The 20112-nt window shown below is 44.0% G+C and overlaps 1 protein-coding gene across 1 annotated transcript; it reads right to left on the reverse strand.

The window, feature by feature from the left end:
- Positions 1–283: 283 nt before the first annotated feature.
- SLC37A3 (solute carrier family 37 member 3) lies at positions 284–19947 on the reverse strand. The gene is made up of 15 exons (XM_062490970.1): positions 19920–19947; positions 16739–16913; positions 16528–16636; positions 14406–14498; positions 13883–13966; positions 12589–12734; positions 11873–11969; positions 10728–10812; positions 9494–9678; positions 6965–7106; positions 5669–5770; positions 4046–4093; positions 3068–3219; positions 1330–1395; positions 284–515 (listed from the first exon to the last, which is right to left on the reverse strand). The coding sequence occupies exons 2-15, from the start codon at positions 16837–16839 to the stop codon at positions 423–425; spliced, it is 1503 nt and encodes a 500-aa protein (XP_062346954.1). The 5' UTR covers positions 16840–16913; positions 19920–19947; the 3' UTR covers positions 284–422.
- Between the last annotated feature and the right edge of the window lie 165 nt (positions 19948–20112).

Consider the following 20112-nt stretch of genomic DNA (forward strand, 5'->3'; position numbering starts at 1 on the left):
CACTGTATGGTCTCACCAGCACAGAAGAGCATCAAGACTCATTGCAAGACAGCCTCTCAAAACCGTCAGTTTCAAACAGCTGACTTTGGTCAGCACATCCAGAAATAAATAAGAAAAGGTACAGGAATGAGACACCCAACAGAAGACCCCGGTGTGACTGCTGGAAGAGTCTGGGAGGGTGGGATAATCCATCAGTCCCATGGATTGTCTGGCTTAGGTGAACAGCTCTGTAACACAGGTGGTCTCAGGACAGGTATTTGGTGCTTCATGACTGAGCTCGCCTAAGGTGGGTCAATCAAGTCTTGTGGAGTAGTTTTGAATCAGTCCAGACCTGGAGGATGTAACAAGTAAGTCTGCCAGAGTTCTGATGAGTGTCCCAGCTGTCAGTTCCATACAGCAGTCCCTGCAGAGGGGAGCAGGAGTCACTCTGCCAGCGTTCGCAGGCGCCGCTCGTGCAGCAGCATCCTGATCTCCCTCACTATCAATGGTGAAATGAACAGGACTGTTGAACTCGTCTGTGGAAAGAAACAAATCCGGGACAATCAGCACAGAGCAACCAGAGCTGCAGCCATCCCCTGCTCCAACATCCAGGGCCATCCCAGGAAGACACAGGCTAAGAGAAGCAATGACAGAGTGGCACAGCAGAGGAAGGACTGAGTTTGCAGGAAAGCTCATACAATTTCAGCTGTCATGATCAGCTTTTCATAAGGATGAGATCTCCAGCTCCTCAGTGACCTTCCACACTGCCACTTCTGCTGGTTAGCAAAGTGGCCTTCTCCCTTGTCAGCACAGATGAAAGGACATCTCCTGGCTCTTCCAGCAGGGAAGACCAAGTAAATTGTCCAGTGCTCACCACTGCGGTGATGCTGAGGACATCAGGGCCTCAACACCTCTCTGCCCCAGCAGCAAAACAGGGCCAAGGCATTTTCAGTTTAGTTTCAATACCCTCATCACTCTTTTCCCTAATCTTCAAGACCTAACAAACAAGCAGCTTAACTTCAGCTCTCTAAAAACATTAGAAACTACATATCTCTGAGATGAAGGAGGGAGAAGTCCTGCCTTGGAAGTCCGGTGGTGTGAGCTTTAGGAAATGCATACAGGTATTTTTGGGCAACTGTTTTTGTGTCTCTGCTACAACCTCAGTTCCCGCTGGGTAACATGACTTTAAAGAATCCAAAATTAACCCATTTGACTTGGAGAACTTGAGGCAAAGCCACACCACAGACCACTTTGAGAATGGTATCAGAAGTCACAATTCTCAGGTTCCCATAAAAACATCCTAGGGCAAATTGAGTTTTGACAAAATTTTTAAAGAAGGTGATTTCTTACCATTAAAATGAAGAAATAGAAAACCCACATCCATCCCAGGTTCTCCTGGATCAAAGACACTAGATACTAAGCAGAAATGAAAAAAATATTAATTAAACTGGGAAGATTAGCATGACGCTTCAATTTTCTAGACTTTGTGGGCTGTTGGCACTCCACAGAGAGCTGATCACAAAATCTTCCAACTGATCTTTTCCTGTCAGAAGAGATGACTCAGGACAGCAGCATTTTTCTGTATGAAACCCACAGTTTCAGCAAAGCAGAGACACCATCCTGAAGCTTTACAGTAACTCAGAACAGCACAAAGACACAACTGAACTACAGTTTCAAAGGGTGACAAATTGACTCTGCTGAATATGAGATTTTTTGCACGGAACACTGTGACATAAGTGGATGTAAGTACTCTCAGAAGAGCTAAAAGCTCTAGAATGGCTTATAAATTACACAGGATACATTTTCAAGGGCTGTGCAACCAGTAACTACTTAACCCTTCATCTAGGCAAGACACTTGAGACTACACTCTGTTCTGAGCTGCACCCTGGCTCAGTTGGGCAGCCCAGGCCACACAAGAAAATGCACCCCTTACTAGTAGATCTATATTCAGATACTGCACAAGGGCCTCCCTTCTTCACCACTGGGTATATCAAAACAGGATCTGAATTTCTAACACGCCCATTGTGCGTTCGCTGTTATTCACACACCCCCAGAATGACGTGGTGGCTGTCTCTGCTGGAATAAATGCAGTGTTGGAAGGGGAGGCAGGTGGAATCTCTCAGAACCAAAGACCCACTTTTTATGATGACATGAGTTTAGGTGGTATGTGTGTGGGAAGACAAAAACACTGAGACGATGCCAGAAGAACACTGAGTTTAACAGTGCACTGATATTTGTTCTCAAAGCACTTGTAATTTTCCATGTTCAGAGGAGATAAGCAGCACCTATCTCACAAAGCAGTGACTGAATGGTTGTATTTATCAGGCACTCAATGGCAAGCACAAACCCAAATCTCTTTCTAGAAAAGCACATCTCGCCTGCATCCTGGGTATTTTACCACCACTGAAGGATGCCTGGAGTAGAACTGGCTTTGATCTCTCTACTAAATCCTCCCCAAAGCACCACTGTGTTCTTTCACGTAGCTAACAATTGTATTTGAGAAAAAAACATCCCCAGTGGGCACACTGTCACCTTCCTCCTCTGCAACACTCTACTCCTCAGACCTCTGGCAGCATACTGTAAAGACTACTGAAGCAAATGGGGCTGGATTTAGAATGTGTAAAAGACATCCACATATAAAAAGAGAAAGCACAAATAAGAGCAAATTTTAAATCACTTCATAAACACTGTAACATTCATAATAGGTATTCCAATTTTACTCAGTTACAGAGATACACTTTTCTGTAAGAGAAGGTCTTCCTATCACCTCAAAACAAAAAAACTCAAACTCCAAAATATTTTTGCACACTTTGCAAAGCTTTTTGAAGGTCAGGATATCAAAGTCTGTAAAATTCACTTGAATTACTGAAATGTCTTAACATTAGCACTATGAATATTTTGTTTAGTTCTTAATTACACTGTTATCCCTAGAAACAGGTTTCCTTGGTTGATTCTTTTTTAAAAAAAACCCCTAACCTTCTCTTCCCGCCCCCCCCCAACTTTGGATTAAGGAATGCACTAACATCTGTAACCACATTAGACACTTCTGTTCCTTCCCCAGACCTCTCTTTTCCTTTGGTAGCCTCACCTGGCCCACAGCAGCACCAATACTGCCTGTTCCATCCACAATTCCTGTGACTGTCGCCAGAGCCTCGCTGCTGCCTTTCACCAGATCCTGACGGCCCAGGTCAGCAGAAATTGCAGAACTGATCATGTTAGAAGGGCCTCCGATGAAAAATCCTGAAAGTGACAAGAAAACAGCCTTGGTGCAAAACAAATGCTCAGGAAGATTCTCAACAAAACACTTTCAAAACACAGATTTTCTACCATGAAAGCTCAGGACAAGAATTAAGTCTAGGGACAATGCTCAGAGACAAATGCAGGTAGAGGGGTACCTGAAACACACAGTCATGGAACAACTTGAATACCTGGAGCAGTCACACAGAAATAGCCAACATGAACACTTTAATTACTTTGGAGTAGCATACACCCATACTACAGCCTCATTCTCCAAGGGTTTGTGGAGGAGATGGAAGTCAAAAAAAAAAAAAAAAGGACCCATAACAACAGGACAGAGAGTTCTGAAACAAGAGTGTTTGGAAAGAAAGGCTCTATTCATTCAGGCTTAATTCCATAACACAGCACAGTATGTGTGGTAGCATAAAAAGCTTGTGACCTCTCATAGCACACAGGGTACTTTGGATTCTGACAAACACCCTCAAATTTGAGCTGCAGCTCATGACTGTGCCATATACCCACTTCCTCAGATACCAGATCACTGCTAGGTATTTTAGCAAAAATTCACCTCCATTATACCGAGCCAGGGCAGATCCCCTCAGCTCCAGGCCATTATTCTATTCAGTCTACATTCTATACCTCTCTCTATAAGGCAGTTTTCCTACAGCTGTTTTCCAAAGGCAACAGAAACTGGGGCCCAGTTTTCACTCTTTCTGTAAAACCAGCAGAGATGGCAGCACACACCTTATAACTACCTGGCCAGTGTTCCTGATTGTTCTGCAACAGATTTAAATGTCTACCAGCATAACAGTGGATTTTGAGAAGTTACCTGTAATTGCCATAATCACAGCATTGATAGGTTTGCTGTTTGGGGAACCTGCAAGAGAAAGACCAGGTGAGTGTAAATAAAACTTGAATAGGAAGAGAATCTTCCAACTCTCTGGAGAAGCCAAGCACAGCTCAAACTCTCTCATCATAAAGTATTCAACAGTTGAATCAGCCCTTTCACTCTTTTTCCATTTTTCCAAAACATTTTTTAAAGTAGAGATTGGACCTGGAGGTAGTAATCCAGTAACATCCCAAACAATGCTGTGCAATAAAGAAAAACATGCAAACCCCCATATCCTAACTCCTCCTTACAAAGCCATGTCTGAAGATTTACAGGTTCCCTTTGTCTTTCCAGCAGTATGTGTACATGCAGCTTTCTTTCCATTATGGTCCCTCAGTGCCTTTCAGGTTTCCCTGGTATCTCACTTCCAGGCATTACCTGAATTCCTCACTCCCATCCACTCAGGGTCTACACATGGTGGGTTACTGCACAAGGCATGGTGCACTCCCTTCACATATTCTCAGACCATTATAATTATTATGTGCAACACACAATGGACATGAGGTTTCCTGTTCTGGCTGATGGAAGCTGAATTATCACACCGCAGAAACTTTGGAACACCTGAGGCTTCTGTGTCTGCCTGGACTGTAGCACATTTTGAGTTAAGCACAAGGCACCTGGGGCTCTGGCTTTCTGCTGCCTAGTCACAAACTTCAGACCTCATCAGCAATAATTTAATGTTTACTTTCAATTCACTTTCTAAAGCAATGTGTTAGCATAAAAGCCTACAGAAATTTCACCAAACCCAATCCCTGCTATTCAATGATAATAACTTACTGATCTTACTTTGAGACCACCTGAGTAAGCCTGCATGCTTCCAAAAGCCACACTTTTCATGTGCAAATCCAGCAGAGATTTCTACCCACAGATCTCAAAGTGCTCAATAAAAGTCTGTCTAGACCACCACTCCATTTTGGAGGAACACAGAGAAGTGAAATGGCATCCCTCTGTACCACAGGACATTATGTGAAGACACCAACCTGTCACCCCTATAAGTGCTTCATAGATGTTTCATAGAAATTACACATTCCCATCTCCTTACTCTGTTTTCCCAAGATTCTTTTCAAAAGCTGGACACCAAGAACTGTATCTACCATAAAAGAGGCAGAAACTCTCCAATTTCACCATTTTCGGAAGTCTAAGTAGTGAAGTCTAAGAGTTTCTCCTGCCTCTGAGTAGTGTATATAAACTCCAGCACAGATCTGGAGTCCACAGATTCTCTTTCTTCACAGTATAGGGAAGCAACCAAGATTTCTTGCTCTGCCAGTTACGGTGGTGACACAAGGACAATGCCAAAAAATCTCACTGACACTGGAGAAGGATCAGTACCAGAAATATCAGTACCATAACAAAGCAGTACAGGGAAATCCAGCCACTCAGAGAATTCATTTCTCCCCCAATAACCAGAGAACAGATTTCTTTCTGTGCAGTGCCACACTTGAGCAAAACAGACCAAAAGGCAGTTTCAAGACCAGAAAACAGAATGAGAACAGGCTGTGCTCTGGTTCTCTCCAGGAGGCACTGAATGAACCTCTTATCCCTGTGTGGCACACGCGTACTCACGGCTGTATCCAAAGAGAGACCCCACAGCAAAGAGCAGGCTCACTGCTAGCACAGGGGCTCTCTTCTGCAGCACATCAGAAATCAAGCCCTGGATAGTCCCACCTGTTAAAAAAGAAACATCACTGTCAGGCTCAGGATGCTGATGACTTGAACAAAGCTCGTTTCACTGAGTGCAGTGGCCTCTGGCCTCCTCATCAATACACATTCCCTCTAAAATCCTGAGAGGTAAGCCTTACTGCCCTGGACAAAGAGACAACAGTAAATTTAAGTCTCAGATAAAGCAGAGAAAACTACTCCTACTGCTTTACTGGGAATTTATTACTTCTTTTTTACTGGCATACCACTAGCCACTGCTCCTACTTTTTTTTTCTCTTCCCCTACAGGACCATCACAGCTCTACAACCACTACAACCCTGAACTAAGCAAGCTGAACACTGTGGCTGTTTTTTTTTTAACTAAAAGTGCATGAAAAGGCAGCTCCTTCTCACAGGGAAAACATTATGACACAGGGGCCTCACATTCCCTGCTGTCTCACCTACTTAGTGCAGGTTGAACTAAATGCAACGAATGCCAAAGGCCAATAAAAATCACCTTACGTACCACTGGTACCTCTGCAGGAACTGCTCTGCTGGTAAAAGCCAGAATGCTGAGAATGCCTAATGCAGAAAAGGCCACAGAGACAAAAACAGACCCTGAATGGACCCAAACAAGGATGTCTATTATAGGAAAGCTAACTGGACAAGGGAATAAAGCTAGAACCTGAGCACAGGAGAGTGGAAGCCTAAACACATATACAATATATTCTTTATTCTGGAGGAACCAGGTCAGGTTTTGCAGCCAGCAGAAATAAGAGTAATTATGTTTAACTTCTGAATATAACACAGTTGGTGCCTGCTCTACTGAGATCTGCAATGAGTCTGTCCTTAGAAACACAGCACAGAACTCACTAAGTCCAGATCTAAATCTTCCCCAAGGGTACCTGTCAGAAAACAAGTAGCAAGCAGGGGCCCCATTTTGTACACAGAATTTTTCAAGAAGCCCTAGTCAGTGAAGAAAAATGCCAGCTGGGGGCAACTTTCAAGAGTATGAGTTACATGTTAACTCTTTAAGGTGTCATATACTTTGTGTTTAAGGAAAAAAAAAAGCCAAGCAGCCACACAGAAACCTAGACATTTCCCACATTCAGTGAACTGCTAGATCCCACTAAATACAACTGCTCTGACTGCATTCACTGTCTTTCATTCTCAAACAGTATAGAGGCAGCTGCAAGAAGACGTCACTCCCCTGCTCACTCACCTATGATTCCTCCCACATCATACCAGATGGAGAGCTGGTCAGCTTCTGCTTCTTTCCATCCAAAGTTGTTGCTGAGGTAGAAGGGCAGCCAGAAGAAGAATGAGTAATTCACCAGTTTCAAGCAGGCATAGGCCAAGGAGTACTGGAACAAAGAGAGGGCCAGCGAGCAGTTAGCACTTGAGAAATGTAAACAGCATTTCTGCTTATTCCCATAAAGCTCTGGATCCAGCTAAAGCTTTCAGGGGGAAGCATTTCTGAATTTCATGTAAGAAGGCAGCATCATGAAAGTTTAATGCTGAACATCAAAGGGAACCCAGGAATACAAAAATCACTGTCAAAAAGGCTATTTTTTATCACTGATTGCAATGGGTTAAAACACTTTCAGTGTAATCTTGAGAGGAAATGACACCAGGCTCCAAAAACCAAAGAAAATTTAATTCACCTTTTGAAGAGAAGGGAGCCAGCCACATGACATGAAACAAGCTTGAGATTTAGTCATGTTGAGAAATGTTATGTGAAGTAGTTCCTTTGTGCTATCTTGTGCTGCTCAGAAGACTCATCTGCTTACAGCACCAGAACAGAAAGCTTCACTCATAATTCCCCAGACAGGTATTCCAGGACATGGGATGAAAGGTTTGACCAAAGCTGAGCACAGGCTTCCCAACCCAACAGCTGAGACAACCTTCTTTTGGCTGCTGGACTCAATTAGTCCTTAGCTAGCAGATCTCCTCCTTCAGAACTTTCATATGTGTGTGGCAAGTTTAGTTCTCAGGGAGTGCTGGGTCAGCATGCTGAGGGACAGGTCACCCTACTTCAGTAAAGACAGCTGTTCAAGGAACCCAGTGGAAGAGGCAAACAAGGATGAAGGTATTAAAGCATAGCCTTTGAGTCTCTGCAAATGTGCATATGGACACTTAACTTTGAATTTCAAAAAGCAGATCTTTTTATATATAAAACTCCACAAAATTGTCTCTTCTGAATTTATATTATTTTAATAGATACAGACTTCTTAGCTGTTTTATTAATGCTTTTTCACTCTTACAGGACACAAACTAATTTCCACCATACATGGAAGACATGGGAATGTTTGGGAAGGTTCTCCTGCCTCTGGGTGTGAAAAATGCACTGTACAAAGTGATATTTATTACAACACACAAAGAAACTGTCTACCAGATTGTCTGAGTGATTAAACACTGAATTCCTAGAGGCTCAGGGGAAAGCTGTCTGTACTAAAACTCTTCCACTGCATCATTCAGCAGGTGATGAGAGGAGTTACAGAAAAAACATGTCAAATAAATTCTTTGTAGAATCTTGACAAGGCTTTGGAGAGTCTCTCAGTATTGGTGTCTCACCAATCTGACATGGCATCCCTGTTTGGCTGGGCACTAAGCCGACATCAGATAAAACTCAGACTCAGAGGTGTTCAGGCTGCTACATTAGGGCGTAGAACATGTCCCCAAAACCCAAACTTCAAAGCCAGCAACCTCAGTTGCTGCCATCTCTTTTTGCTCAGTGAAAAATGTCACACATCAGCTGAGGCAGACACCATCACTAACATTTTGTGTGAGACATTTATCCAGAGTAGGAAAGAACTCAATATGGGCTTACTTTCTTTTGCTATCCCTCAGCTAAGGCCTTAACAACAGGACTGTGGTTGCCCTGCACTCAACACACTGACAATGCACCCATCCCTTCTAGATTTTCTGTTGCCTTAATCAACAACTGCTTTGCTCATTGCTGACAACACTGCCCGTTCAGTAGTTCTGCTCCACGACAAACCCAGGCAGTTCCCACTGCTCTGCTGAGCAGCCACTCTATCCCCTTTCTTGTACTGGTTCTAGTATTCAGGGGGCACACAGCCCACTGATGCAGAAGGTTAACATTGTTTTTTAATGACAGGTTTACTTTTCAAAACATCAGTTGGGCGATACTGCTGATATAGAAGCACAAGTTTTCAAGGGACAGGACAAGGATATGTGGAAACTGCATCACCAGGCCTTGTTTCCTGTTCTTCATAAAACACCCTGCACGCTTTGCCAGATGCTACATCATGCTGATTCAGGCTTTTCAGGCCAGCTTTCTGCTTTAAGATAACTAAAAAACTCCAAACTTCAGTATCGGTGCCACAGAGTTCTGTGTGATGCTCAGTTAGGAGTGAGAACCCCACTTCTCAGGGCATGCATCTATCATACCAAGGAAGCACCCTACAGCCACCTTTGCTCACAGCCTCCCTTGTAAATTCACAGTAGGAAGGGCAGCATCTCTGCTGCCCTTCACTGGCTCATTAAATGCATTCCATGAAGCAGGATGGGAAGAGCAACACACACCACACACCCAGACATCATTATCCATGCACACAAGGATAACAGGCCCAACCCAAACATTTTAACAGCATGAGACATCAGATACCAACCACTACAACATATGGTCAGCATATTAACAATGATGTGAACAAATCCTGACAACACAAAAACCCAGCTCTGTGTTCAACAGATAAGTCAGCTCTTACTTAAGAATTTGTGTCCTCACCAGTACTACACCAGGAAGGCAACAAGCCTGGAAAAAGCCAACGGCCTTGGGCTCTTTGTCATTGTCAGCCGCTTGAATGGAGTAATTCTGGTCATCATCATCTACGTCATCACTGCCCATTAGGGGTCTGTTGGCATCTTCTTCCACACTGACTTCATCTTCATCTGCTCCAAGTTCAGGGAGGCCTAAGTTTTATAAGGAATAAGCAACAGGAAAAACGGAGCACAGCCTGTTCACCCTCTCCCAACTCTAAAGCTATGCTCGCTTCTTTTAAGCAATTCTACCTTCTAACAATTCCTTTCTCTCCCATACCTCCATCCTCCTTTGGCTTAGAAACTCTTCTAGATGTTGTTCTGCAGTGCCGCCAGTTTCTACCCCTTGTCTTCTAGGGCTCTTGAAAGTATTGTGTGATCCTGGCGTCGGCTTTGTCTGTTCTGAGTGTCTGGCCATTAGTTGGAAGACACAACAAATTAGTGCATTTCCCCCCTTACTGAGGGGTTGGGATCCTCAGCCCTGGCTCCTGGGTGCCACGTCCCTTGGAGGCTGAGAGCAGCAGCAGGGACTCAGACACCCGCTGCCTGTTATTGCCTCTGCTGGAATGGAAGGCCTGGGAACTGCATTGTGCTTCCTGGGATGCAGAGCACTCTTACGAGCACACTTTATGGCAGCTTTAGAGCTCCCACTTTACAGCCTTTGCAGGCATCTGGGAAACCTCCTCCACAGCCCTATCAAAGCCCCAAAGTTCTTTTGTTTTCCTGTTGCACTCTGACTTGCCTACCACCTTCTCAGAGAAGAAACACATGCAACCCAAGAGTTACTTATCTCGCTGTGGGAGACCTGCAGACCAAAACTATTTTCCTTTCCCACTGCATACTTAAGGCTTGCTGTAATTTTCTCCTACAATAGCCAGTTATCAGTTTGCCTGATGTTTCTATAACAAACACTGATCTTCCAAGTGAAGAAAAATTGATAATTAGGCATATCCTAGTGGAGATGTTAGAGTCGGGCTGGTTTATTTTGCTTTAAAAAATATCCAGACCCTATTCATGTGACACATGGTAGCATTTAGTATGCTCTTGGCAAGTAAAGCATTTGCTCCATTAAATGCACTAAGGTGCAGCACCATTTGATAAGAGCCCTGAGGATAAATGCTGTCAGAATGAGTAGTACTACATGGAAAGCTGCAGATCTGCTTTCCATGAAGGGACTGAAATAGCACAGCTCTTCCACTCACCCACTTCCTTCGGCGACGTCAGGAGCCCGAAGAACACAATGACTCCTCCAGCAAACTGTACTGAGGCAGTCACCAAGAAAGCATACTGAGGGGAAAAAAATAAAGCATTCTTTTTTAAAGCACTTTCAGTCACATACACCTCCCTCTCTAATGAGAGTTTTTTTACATTCCAACCTCATGAGAGAGCAAACACAGCTACAACCCAGACTGCATCCATGACACTTGGAAACAAGTGATCTCTGCATCTCCTGAACAGATTGGTCCTATCTAGGCCTATCTGTACTGAGCTGACTGCAGTGAGGAAGGAGCTGAGCCAACACAACCAGAGATCCAGCCAGCTCTATTGGAAAGGACTGCTCAAAGAAGAGTCAAGCACCAAATTTGGACAAGGTTGCTCAGAGCTTTGGTCAATCAGATTCTTGAAATCATCCAAAGACATATCCTCCAGGCTTTGTCCCCTTGTTCCATTGCTTAACATACATCATAGGAAAATGGTTTTCCAAACATCCAAATGGAACCATACCTGCTTCACTTTATACCCACTGCTTTTTTGCTCTCTTGCAGCACAGTTCTGGAAAAAGTCTGGGTCTGATTTTTCAGCAATCTTCTCCCAGGCTTTGGAAGGCTGCTCTCAGCACTCACCCTAAGCCTTCTCATGTCCAGAGTAACCAGCTCAGCTCTGCCAGCCTGTCCTCAGAGGCCCCATGCTATGAGATGTGCTGGGTCACTCCATTCCCCATGCTCAGTTGTCCACTGCCACATGACAGCCTGGCCTCTTCCCAGTCACAGCAGCTATGCCTCCATGCCCTTCCAGCTCCAGGGACTCCAGTTAACTCAGAACCCATGACTGATGACTCTGAAGAGCACTTGAAGCCATCCAAATCAGAAGAAGGTATAATGTGACACCAGAGCTCCTGAATGACATCAGTTCTTTTACAGAGGAGTCTCAGGCTCATTTCTCCCAGCTTGGAAGAGTCAAGAACGGAATAGCCTTTCTATTCTGCCTACTGCTTACCTCCACAGAATTCAGGAAGATGAAATTAGACACATGAGGCTGTTATCTCTCAAGGACAGGATAAGAAACCACTGTCTCACAACCCATTCAGACATGCAGGTGTAGCTAGAAGCCAGGCAGCAATACCTACCTCATAGCCATATTTGAGAACACAGGAGGCAAGGAATGCCCCAAGGATATTTCCCACAGATGCACAGGCACTCCAGAGTCCAAAGACAAAACCTCTCCTGCAGAAGGGGAAAAATATTTGAAGCAGGCAATGCAAGGACAGATGACATTAAGAACAACACAAAAACAAAACATTTAAGTGAAGTTTAATTTATGAATAAAGTTACACCATTTTCCCTGACTACTTCAAAAAGACTCAAAATTCATTTAAAACAAAACACATCATAACTTGGAGGTGCCAAACAGATAAGCCGGGAACCCTGAAACATCTGTGTTATAGGAGAGTGAGCTGGTAACAAACTACAACTAGAGCATATCCGCATACCCCAGAGTGAGAGTACAGCCTAGGATGACGCAGTTACCATTTGCTTATTTTATTGCTAAGTAGATAGAAACGGGTTTTTCAGTAGTATGAAAATTAAACTTCAGTCACTCTGCACTATGGGATTTTTGAAGTTTGAACCCGTGCTTTTAACACACAGTTGTGTTCATGCCAGGCTGTTCTGTGGCTCCAGAAAAAATTGAAAGAGAGAGAGAGAATGTAACAAGTAAGGCATATTTAATCCTACTTAATTTTTAATTATGATCTAACAGTTGGCCTTTCTAGTTTGAGAATTTTAGCTCAATCTGTTACTCAGCAGGTCAGATAAGTGAGTCACTGAAGAAAACTCAACTTACCCAGCTTTTCCAAACCAATTTCCCATGACAGCAACCACACAGGGCCAGCCAGTGGACTGCAGCAAGCCATTTACAACCCAGAGACAGCAGTAGAACCACTTGTTATAGAAATGCAACCACTCTGTGAGTGTGCCAAAGGAGAATACCTAGAGGAGTGCATGGGGGAAACAGAGAAGACACCCTGAGGCTACTGCTGAAAGACAGGCAGGAGTGTGGTGCTAAAAAAGGAACAAGCTTTCAGGGAGCTATGCAGGGGCCAGGGCAGAGGCCAGGCTGGCATTGTTTGAGACACAGCACAGGGCTCACAGCACCCTCTGCTGAGCCAGCACAGCTCTGACTCCAGAGACAAATCTGCTGTCATGGCACTCCTCTCCAAAACACTTCTGTCTCCCCAAACAGTGCAGTTATAACAGAAGAGGAGAAGGAAGACAAATAGTTTCAATGACAACACTAAACATACAGTAGCCTCTTGATCTGCCTTTGTACTGACATCCTAATTCATGAGGCTCTCTGCTAACACAGAACCCTCGGACAGGTCGTGTATCTTCATCAAACTTAACATCAAATGCTATAGCCAGGTCTCAAACTACTAAGTGCTCTAACCCAAAAAACACACATTGTGGCACATGTGTGGTGCTTGATGCACACTTGTAGTTATGTGTCTGCAGAGCCCAGTAGGCCACAGTGGGGTTTGTAGCCACTGGTAAATCAAACACACTCCCCACATTTTACTGCTACTTTAATAACCAGAAAACCATGAGATAAAACTGATTTACACTTCTCTAAAGTGGCTTGAACTTGAACACAAAACACCTTTTGTTTTAAGCAGACATTCTTTTTTGACACATACCCTCCTAGCAATTACATAAAATAAGTAAATGAGTGCCTGGTATTGTTAGGATGCCCTTCAAAGAACAAAGCAAAGATTGTGTTCAGAAGCAAATGCCTCGATAACAACACACATGGTCTAAGAGATTAAGTTATATTACAAAATAATCCCCAAAAGCCCAAATACACCAATCTTGAACAAAAGGTGTTCATGTCTCAGGCTTAAGAATTTCCTTCTGACACAGTGTCCAGAGCTAAACATTTCAGGAAGGGGAAAGTCATCTATGCTTAAGGCTTTAGACAGTGCAGTACATGCATCCAGCACCAAGTGAGACCTGTAGGCTTTGGAACCACTGAGGTACAGCTACAGCTCATGAGCAGACTTCCACAGAAACAGAGCTTCTTCCCCCCTACAGCAAAACTCTAACTCTAGATTTTTAAATCCCACTATTATGTTCCAACTTACCACCAGAGCAGAGGAACACATGCCAAAAGACAAAACCCAGCGTAAATTCAGGCGGTCCCCAACAATGCCACTGACAAAGAGACCCTTAGAACAAACACAGCATTAAATAAAGACAGAGGATTTGCACCTTACAGCTGTAAGAATTAAAATTACATAGATAGGCCATATTGATCCAAACACTGCTGTTATACCAACTTAAGAGTTTGATTCTAATAATTTCTCCTGCCACCAAAGAAACCCTGCTTGTAGCTGCTCATTACATTTCTTGTTCAAAAGAACTCAACTGAGAACTCTTGGAGAGACAGAACTAGTCCTCCCCAGTGACAGGGGTGTAAAAAATTCTGAAGTGATAGTATTTCCTTTGTGTGTGTTAACAAGCATCTTCACATGGGTGATAGGCATGGGCAGATCTAACAGAAACAGAGAGAGAAGGTTTGTCTCTGAACTAAGCTTTTTATTGTGGGTGTGATCTTCTCACTAAGAGTCAACCAAAGCTTAGCAGCTTGAGGTTAATTTTACTCACCACAGCATAGGAAAACAAAAAGATGGTGTCCAATGTCCCCAGGAAGAGAGTTGCTTCTTCTGCTTTTGGAAATAAATGGCTGCTGTTCCAGAGCTAGAGGGAAAATTACAACAGGTAAACAGGGAGAGGCATAGCTCTTTTTACTCTTTCAACGGAAACCCCAGCTCCAAAGTAGAACAGCATCTGGCCCAAGCAAGCTCCCATTTCTCCAACACTATAGTTATCAAATCAAGAACAATTTTGGCATTATCTTCTGTCATAAAGTGTCCACTCACACTTTGCTTCACTTCTAAAATGCCTGGCAAACCAGAAGTGAGAAATGCTCCTTTCACCTGGATCAAGACAAATAAGTGGCAAAACAAAGCCTACTTCTAACAAGCATGCAACTGCTAGACAGCTTCTTACTCTGAAATACGGATGAGCATTTTAATGAATAATACAATAAAGGCACATTCTGTTTTATGTGCAGCATCTCTTCTGTACTTCCCTCGCTGTCTTCACTAAATGAATAATTCCCTTAAAGTATTTGTGGCAGCAGCCAAAATAAAAAATTACAGAAAACAAACAGAAAAGAAAGAGCACAAGAGGAACAAGGGGAAGAAATAGAATGGTTGGAAACTATTTACAACAAACTACAGTCACTAATGTTGGGTCTTGTGTTTACCTCGAGTTTCACTTTGGCTTCAATATGATCAAAAAAAAAAGGAAAATGTCTCACTTGTCCCCAGAGAAAGGCTAGTGACATTAGGTTAAAAAAAAGCAAGCTTTAAGGAAAACCTGAAGAATTAATAAAGTTAACAAAATTTTCTCCCCTTCCCACCATACCTCCAATTAGAAAACAAACCCAAGCCAAGCCCAACCTACAGATGTGCCTAACTCAAACATAATCAGTTTCAGCTTGATTCCACCTCTCCAGGAGAACATCCTGTACAGACAACACTAATCATACATCCACTTAGTTTAACAGATGTAACCTAAATTGATACCTAAAAGACCAGTCTGAGTATTTTTCTTGATCAAACACACACTTCTCAATATCCACCAAATATCAAATCATCTATATATATTAAAAAAAAAATCAAAACAGCTTCCGAAATACACTAGCTGTTTGAATGTTAGTTAAAGAACTAAATATAAACACCTTGCATTTCATTTTAGCATCCCTGAGACTCTCACTCCTTTTGGCCACACTGTAAAATCCTGAATAAATTACAAGCCAAATATACTGTTTTCACTTATCACAAGAAGTCAGCACTTAACATCCTTCTGTTCCTTTTGTCAAACATTCTAATAACCAATGATTTCTAATGCAGGCAGCACTCCAGCAGCTGACTTGGAACTCCCAGCTCTAATAGATCTCATGGCCTGTGACCAAGCTTTTAATGTGAGATTTCTTCTACTTCTCAATAGCATCAGGACAAAGCATTACAAAAAAAAAAAAAAAAACCAAGCCCTAAAAACCCCATGGTAGGAACCAGGAGATAGCTCTTGCATTCCCATTTGTGAGAACCAAGCAGTTTAAAACTTCCTTTCCTGCAAGCAAGCACTGCCAAAACACCCACTGCTTTAACTGAAACCAGGATTTCACAGACAGAGGGTACTGGATGTTCAGCATGCAAATCAGGCCTTTAGATGCAAGATAAAATGTCATTCCTTACTATCAATTTAGGATAAACAGCTAGCACTGCAAGACAGTTCTCTTCTTTCCCAGTTTGGCTATCCTTTTAAGAGGGTGGCAGCAGCACCACCGCCACAGAGAAAGCACAGCCAGGATTTCACAGAACTCTCTGTAAGCCATAAACTGCTTTGGTTTATTGCCTCCAACACTTCAGAGGAAGAGACCCTCTTCCCCCTCCTCCATGCTACTGGCTATTGCAGACTCTTCTGGGGCCCCCATTTCCATTGGAACACACTAGCTTCTTGAGAAGTTTCTCTCTGGGCACCTCTAGGGAAGATTTCCCCATTGCTGGGTGATCCATAAAACTACCATGCCAACACCTGAAGTTTCCACTAGCATTCTGAGAAGCAAGGAACACCTAAAGGGGCCTCTTCAGCCCCACAAGCTCAGTCCACTGGCAACTGCTCACCTTTCCTGGCACTTCCTTGTCCCCTGTGTCCTTACCTCATATGGCTCAGGGGCCGTGCTGTTTAGGCAGGAGGGAGTCCATTGGCTGGAAATGCTGACTTTGACATTACTGAATGTCTTTCTGGAGGCATGGAGCAGGGAATAACTGCCAGAAAACACACAGACATAGGCTGGCCCAATCTCCTCTGGAGATCAAGGGGGAAAGGGTGGAAATACAAATCTCTGAGCAGAAGTACACTCAACCTACCTGAAGAAGGTCAGCAGGAACACAACAATATGGTGGTGGGTGCAGTGGGACACAAGGCCTCTGTTGGCAGGCTGCCTCCGTAAGCTCCCAGGCACAGCCATGTTCCTGGCAGCCCCACCCCTGCTCCTGCCTTGGCCACGAGGGCTGGATGGTGATTAAGTCATTTTTCTTCTCACTTAAACAGAAAAAGGTGGGAAGGGAGGAGAAGAGAAAACCAGTTTGAATTAAAACACGTGTATGAAGTACAGCTCTGTTCCCCAAACAGCTCGAATCCCAGACAGAACAATCCTGTGCCATGCTTTTCCAACTTGTTTCACACCACTACCCATCTCATCATTTGTACATTACTCAGTAACTTCTACAGCTTAAGGTGTCCCATTACTCCCATTCTCCCAGTATCCTTGTGGCTCTTTCTTGTTTGTCTCCTAGAAGATGTTTCTTCAGTGCCCAGGGCCAAAGGAGTACCCTCTGGACCTAACAATTTCCAGCATTCTCCCATTAAAGACCACTGTGCACCATTTACACACATGGTGCACTACAATGTGGCCATAAATAAGAGCTTTCCACTACTACGTGGCTGGACACAGACAGGTGATGAAGCTCTGGACACAGACAGGTGATGAAGCCACAAGAGCAGCATTTGGCTATGGGTGGAGAAGGGTTTGGGATCTGACTGCCCCATTAAGATGTTGTTGTATGAACATACCCAAGATCGGATTGGCATAGATGGAAAAAGGGAAGTAACTTTGAGGACAGTGCTGAAATCTAACAGCTGGAATCCTTGCTGTTTATTCTCAAGCATGACATCACAGCTCCATTTGTCCCTAACTCACTTGTACAGTACAAAACAAGTCACACCTTCCTGTAGGACATGGGTGACATCTGCCTCAACCTGGAGACCACCAGAAACTCTCAGTACTGAGGGAAGGCCATGACAGACCTGTTAGACCTCAACTAGACCACACTTTCCTCATGCTGCTTCATGTCACACCACTCCAATCCCCCAGCTGTGCCGGCATGGCTGAGAGACGATATCTGCTAACAGATTTTGGGAAACAACCCCACTTGGGAGTGATGGGGTAAATCTCTCTCCATACATTTCAGAAGACATGCCAAACCATAAATATTCTGAATGCTGAGGAGAGGTAAAATAAAACACCACCCCTGTTCCCCCAAAGGATCATCACTGAAATAAGATAGAATATAATGCTTTGTGTCCTTTTGTATCCACAGGCCCTGTTTGTAATTACTTGCACATCTGACAGAAGACTTTTCAAGTTCAGCTTCATAACCTCACTTGGAAAAAGCAGAAGCCATTGCCCAGACACTCTCATCCAAATTTCTGCTGCTGAAAATCCTTTATTTCACACAGACTTTGTATTCCTCCTCTTAAAGGCTTCATCAAGACACCTTTCACTGCAGGCAGTCTCCCTTCCCTGTTCTCTCAGTGATGACACACACCTGATCAACACCAATATCCAGCTACTGCTGGATGTGTGAACCATCATGGTAACTGACATCACATCTGACCTCCAAAACAGAGTGTGGCATAGAGATCCTCTGAGTAACACCGACCCAGCTATGACAGCTTTGAGACACTGGTGTTACATTTATCCTACACCACACCTGAATACCACCATTCTCATCCAGGACAAATGCAAGGTCCGTACATGACCTGATACCATCTGTCTCTACACAGCCCATGTGCTCTTGAGCCACACTGCCTCTGCTCCAGCTGGCACACAGCACCTGGGTGTGCCAGCACCTCCTTGTAGGGACACGTGTCTATAGACTCCTTGGGTTCACACAGAGGGAAAAAAAGTGACTACAACTGGAGCTGTGAGAAGGCAAGACTAGCCCTCAAAGAGGCAACTTTGTAAGTAGTCTTGGCACCTGACTACCTTCACCTGAGGTACCAGACCATTTCTCAGCATCAGTGAATGAAGACTCAGCACCCATACAAGTATCACACAGTGCTACTCCCTTTCAGGCTGCAACAACCCTACAGCTCAGGGCTGTCCCCCACACAAGCTTCTTGGAGAAGGGAAGCCAAGGCACTCCAGTTTCCCAGCTCCATGGTCCTTACAGGCCTGTGAGCCACACGGTCTGCTGGTCAAACACAACTTCCTTGACTCTCTGTCCCCTCCCACTAGGCAGAAAACAGAGCTGTCCTGAGCAAAGCAAAACACTGCGAGTTGTGCAATGCTGTGGGGAAAAGTTCCTTCCTTGGGTAATCAGTTTGCAGCCCCAAGCACGAGATTTACTACTTGCTTCATGTCAACACATGCAAATATAGATCTTATTTGTCCAAGATACCAAGTCCTTTTAAAGCTAAGGCCTGGTTTGACCTTAAAGTCATCTATTTTTTAATAGCATTTACTATTGAAACAATCTGTTCCTCAGAGCTTCCCAATCTCAGCTGGCTTTCTAGAAGATCTTCTGGCACAGGACACTTTCACAATGTAGAGATAACCACGAAAGATTTTGTTTTCCCTCTTTCCTGATCCTACCCTTTCTAGAGTCAAAACTGGCATTCTTCCTTGGCTAGAAAAGTCTGCAACCAGTTTCTTCTTTAAAATTAGTCTTCCGGTTATTGTGAGAACATCACAGTAACTTTGCAGTGGAGAAGCAAAAGGTCAGTAGTAGGATGACCCGCAGAATTCAAGACAATGAAGCACATGCCTTTAAGAAAGGGAGTGCTTTTAGAGTGCTAGATAGCCTTGGTTAACTATTTAGCACTATTTGCCTTCAACCAGCCGGTATTTTGAGTAAGCTTTTGATAGGCTTTCACCCTTATTTGTTAAGCTTTCTTTGGTGTTCTACCTTGTCCTTTCACTTAAAGTCAAAATAAGACACCTTAAGTTCAAAACAAACACCCTTAATGCTACCCTACTGCCCTCCAAAGCCGGCAGGAAAGCACAGCCTCAACATTCCAAAGTGCAAAACAAACGAAGGGATTTTCTCTTCAAAATAATAGCAGTAATTAAAAAACAACAACAAAAAAAAAAAAAAAAAACAAAAAAACCCAAAAAATAAAAACAAAACAACCAAACATGGATAACCCCATTAAAACCCGAACCAACAAACGCCCACGCTGCTATGCCATTTTTCCCAACGGACAGGAGAACAGTGGCACAACCCCAGGCCCGCCCAGGGCTCTCCACAGCCAGCCCCCGCAGACCGTCTGTCACCGAGGATGCCCAGCCGGGTGCTGCTGTCCAGGAGCAAGAACAAGGGGCTGCCTCGAGCACCCCAATGCTCCGAGAACGATCCGGCCCGGCAGAGGAGGAGGACGCGGCTCCCTCCCGGCACTGGGGCCACGTCCTCGGCGGGGCGGGGAGCGGAGCGGAGGGGGCAGGGCAGGGCAGGGTCCG

The sequence above is a fragment of the Cinclus cinclus genome, chromosome 4 (assembly GCF_963662255.1).
Source record: "Cinclus cinclus chromosome 4, bCinCin1.1, whole genome shotgun sequence".
NCBI classification, from domain to species: domain Eukaryota; kingdom Metazoa; phylum Chordata; class Aves; order Passeriformes; family Cinclidae; genus Cinclus; species Cinclus cinclus.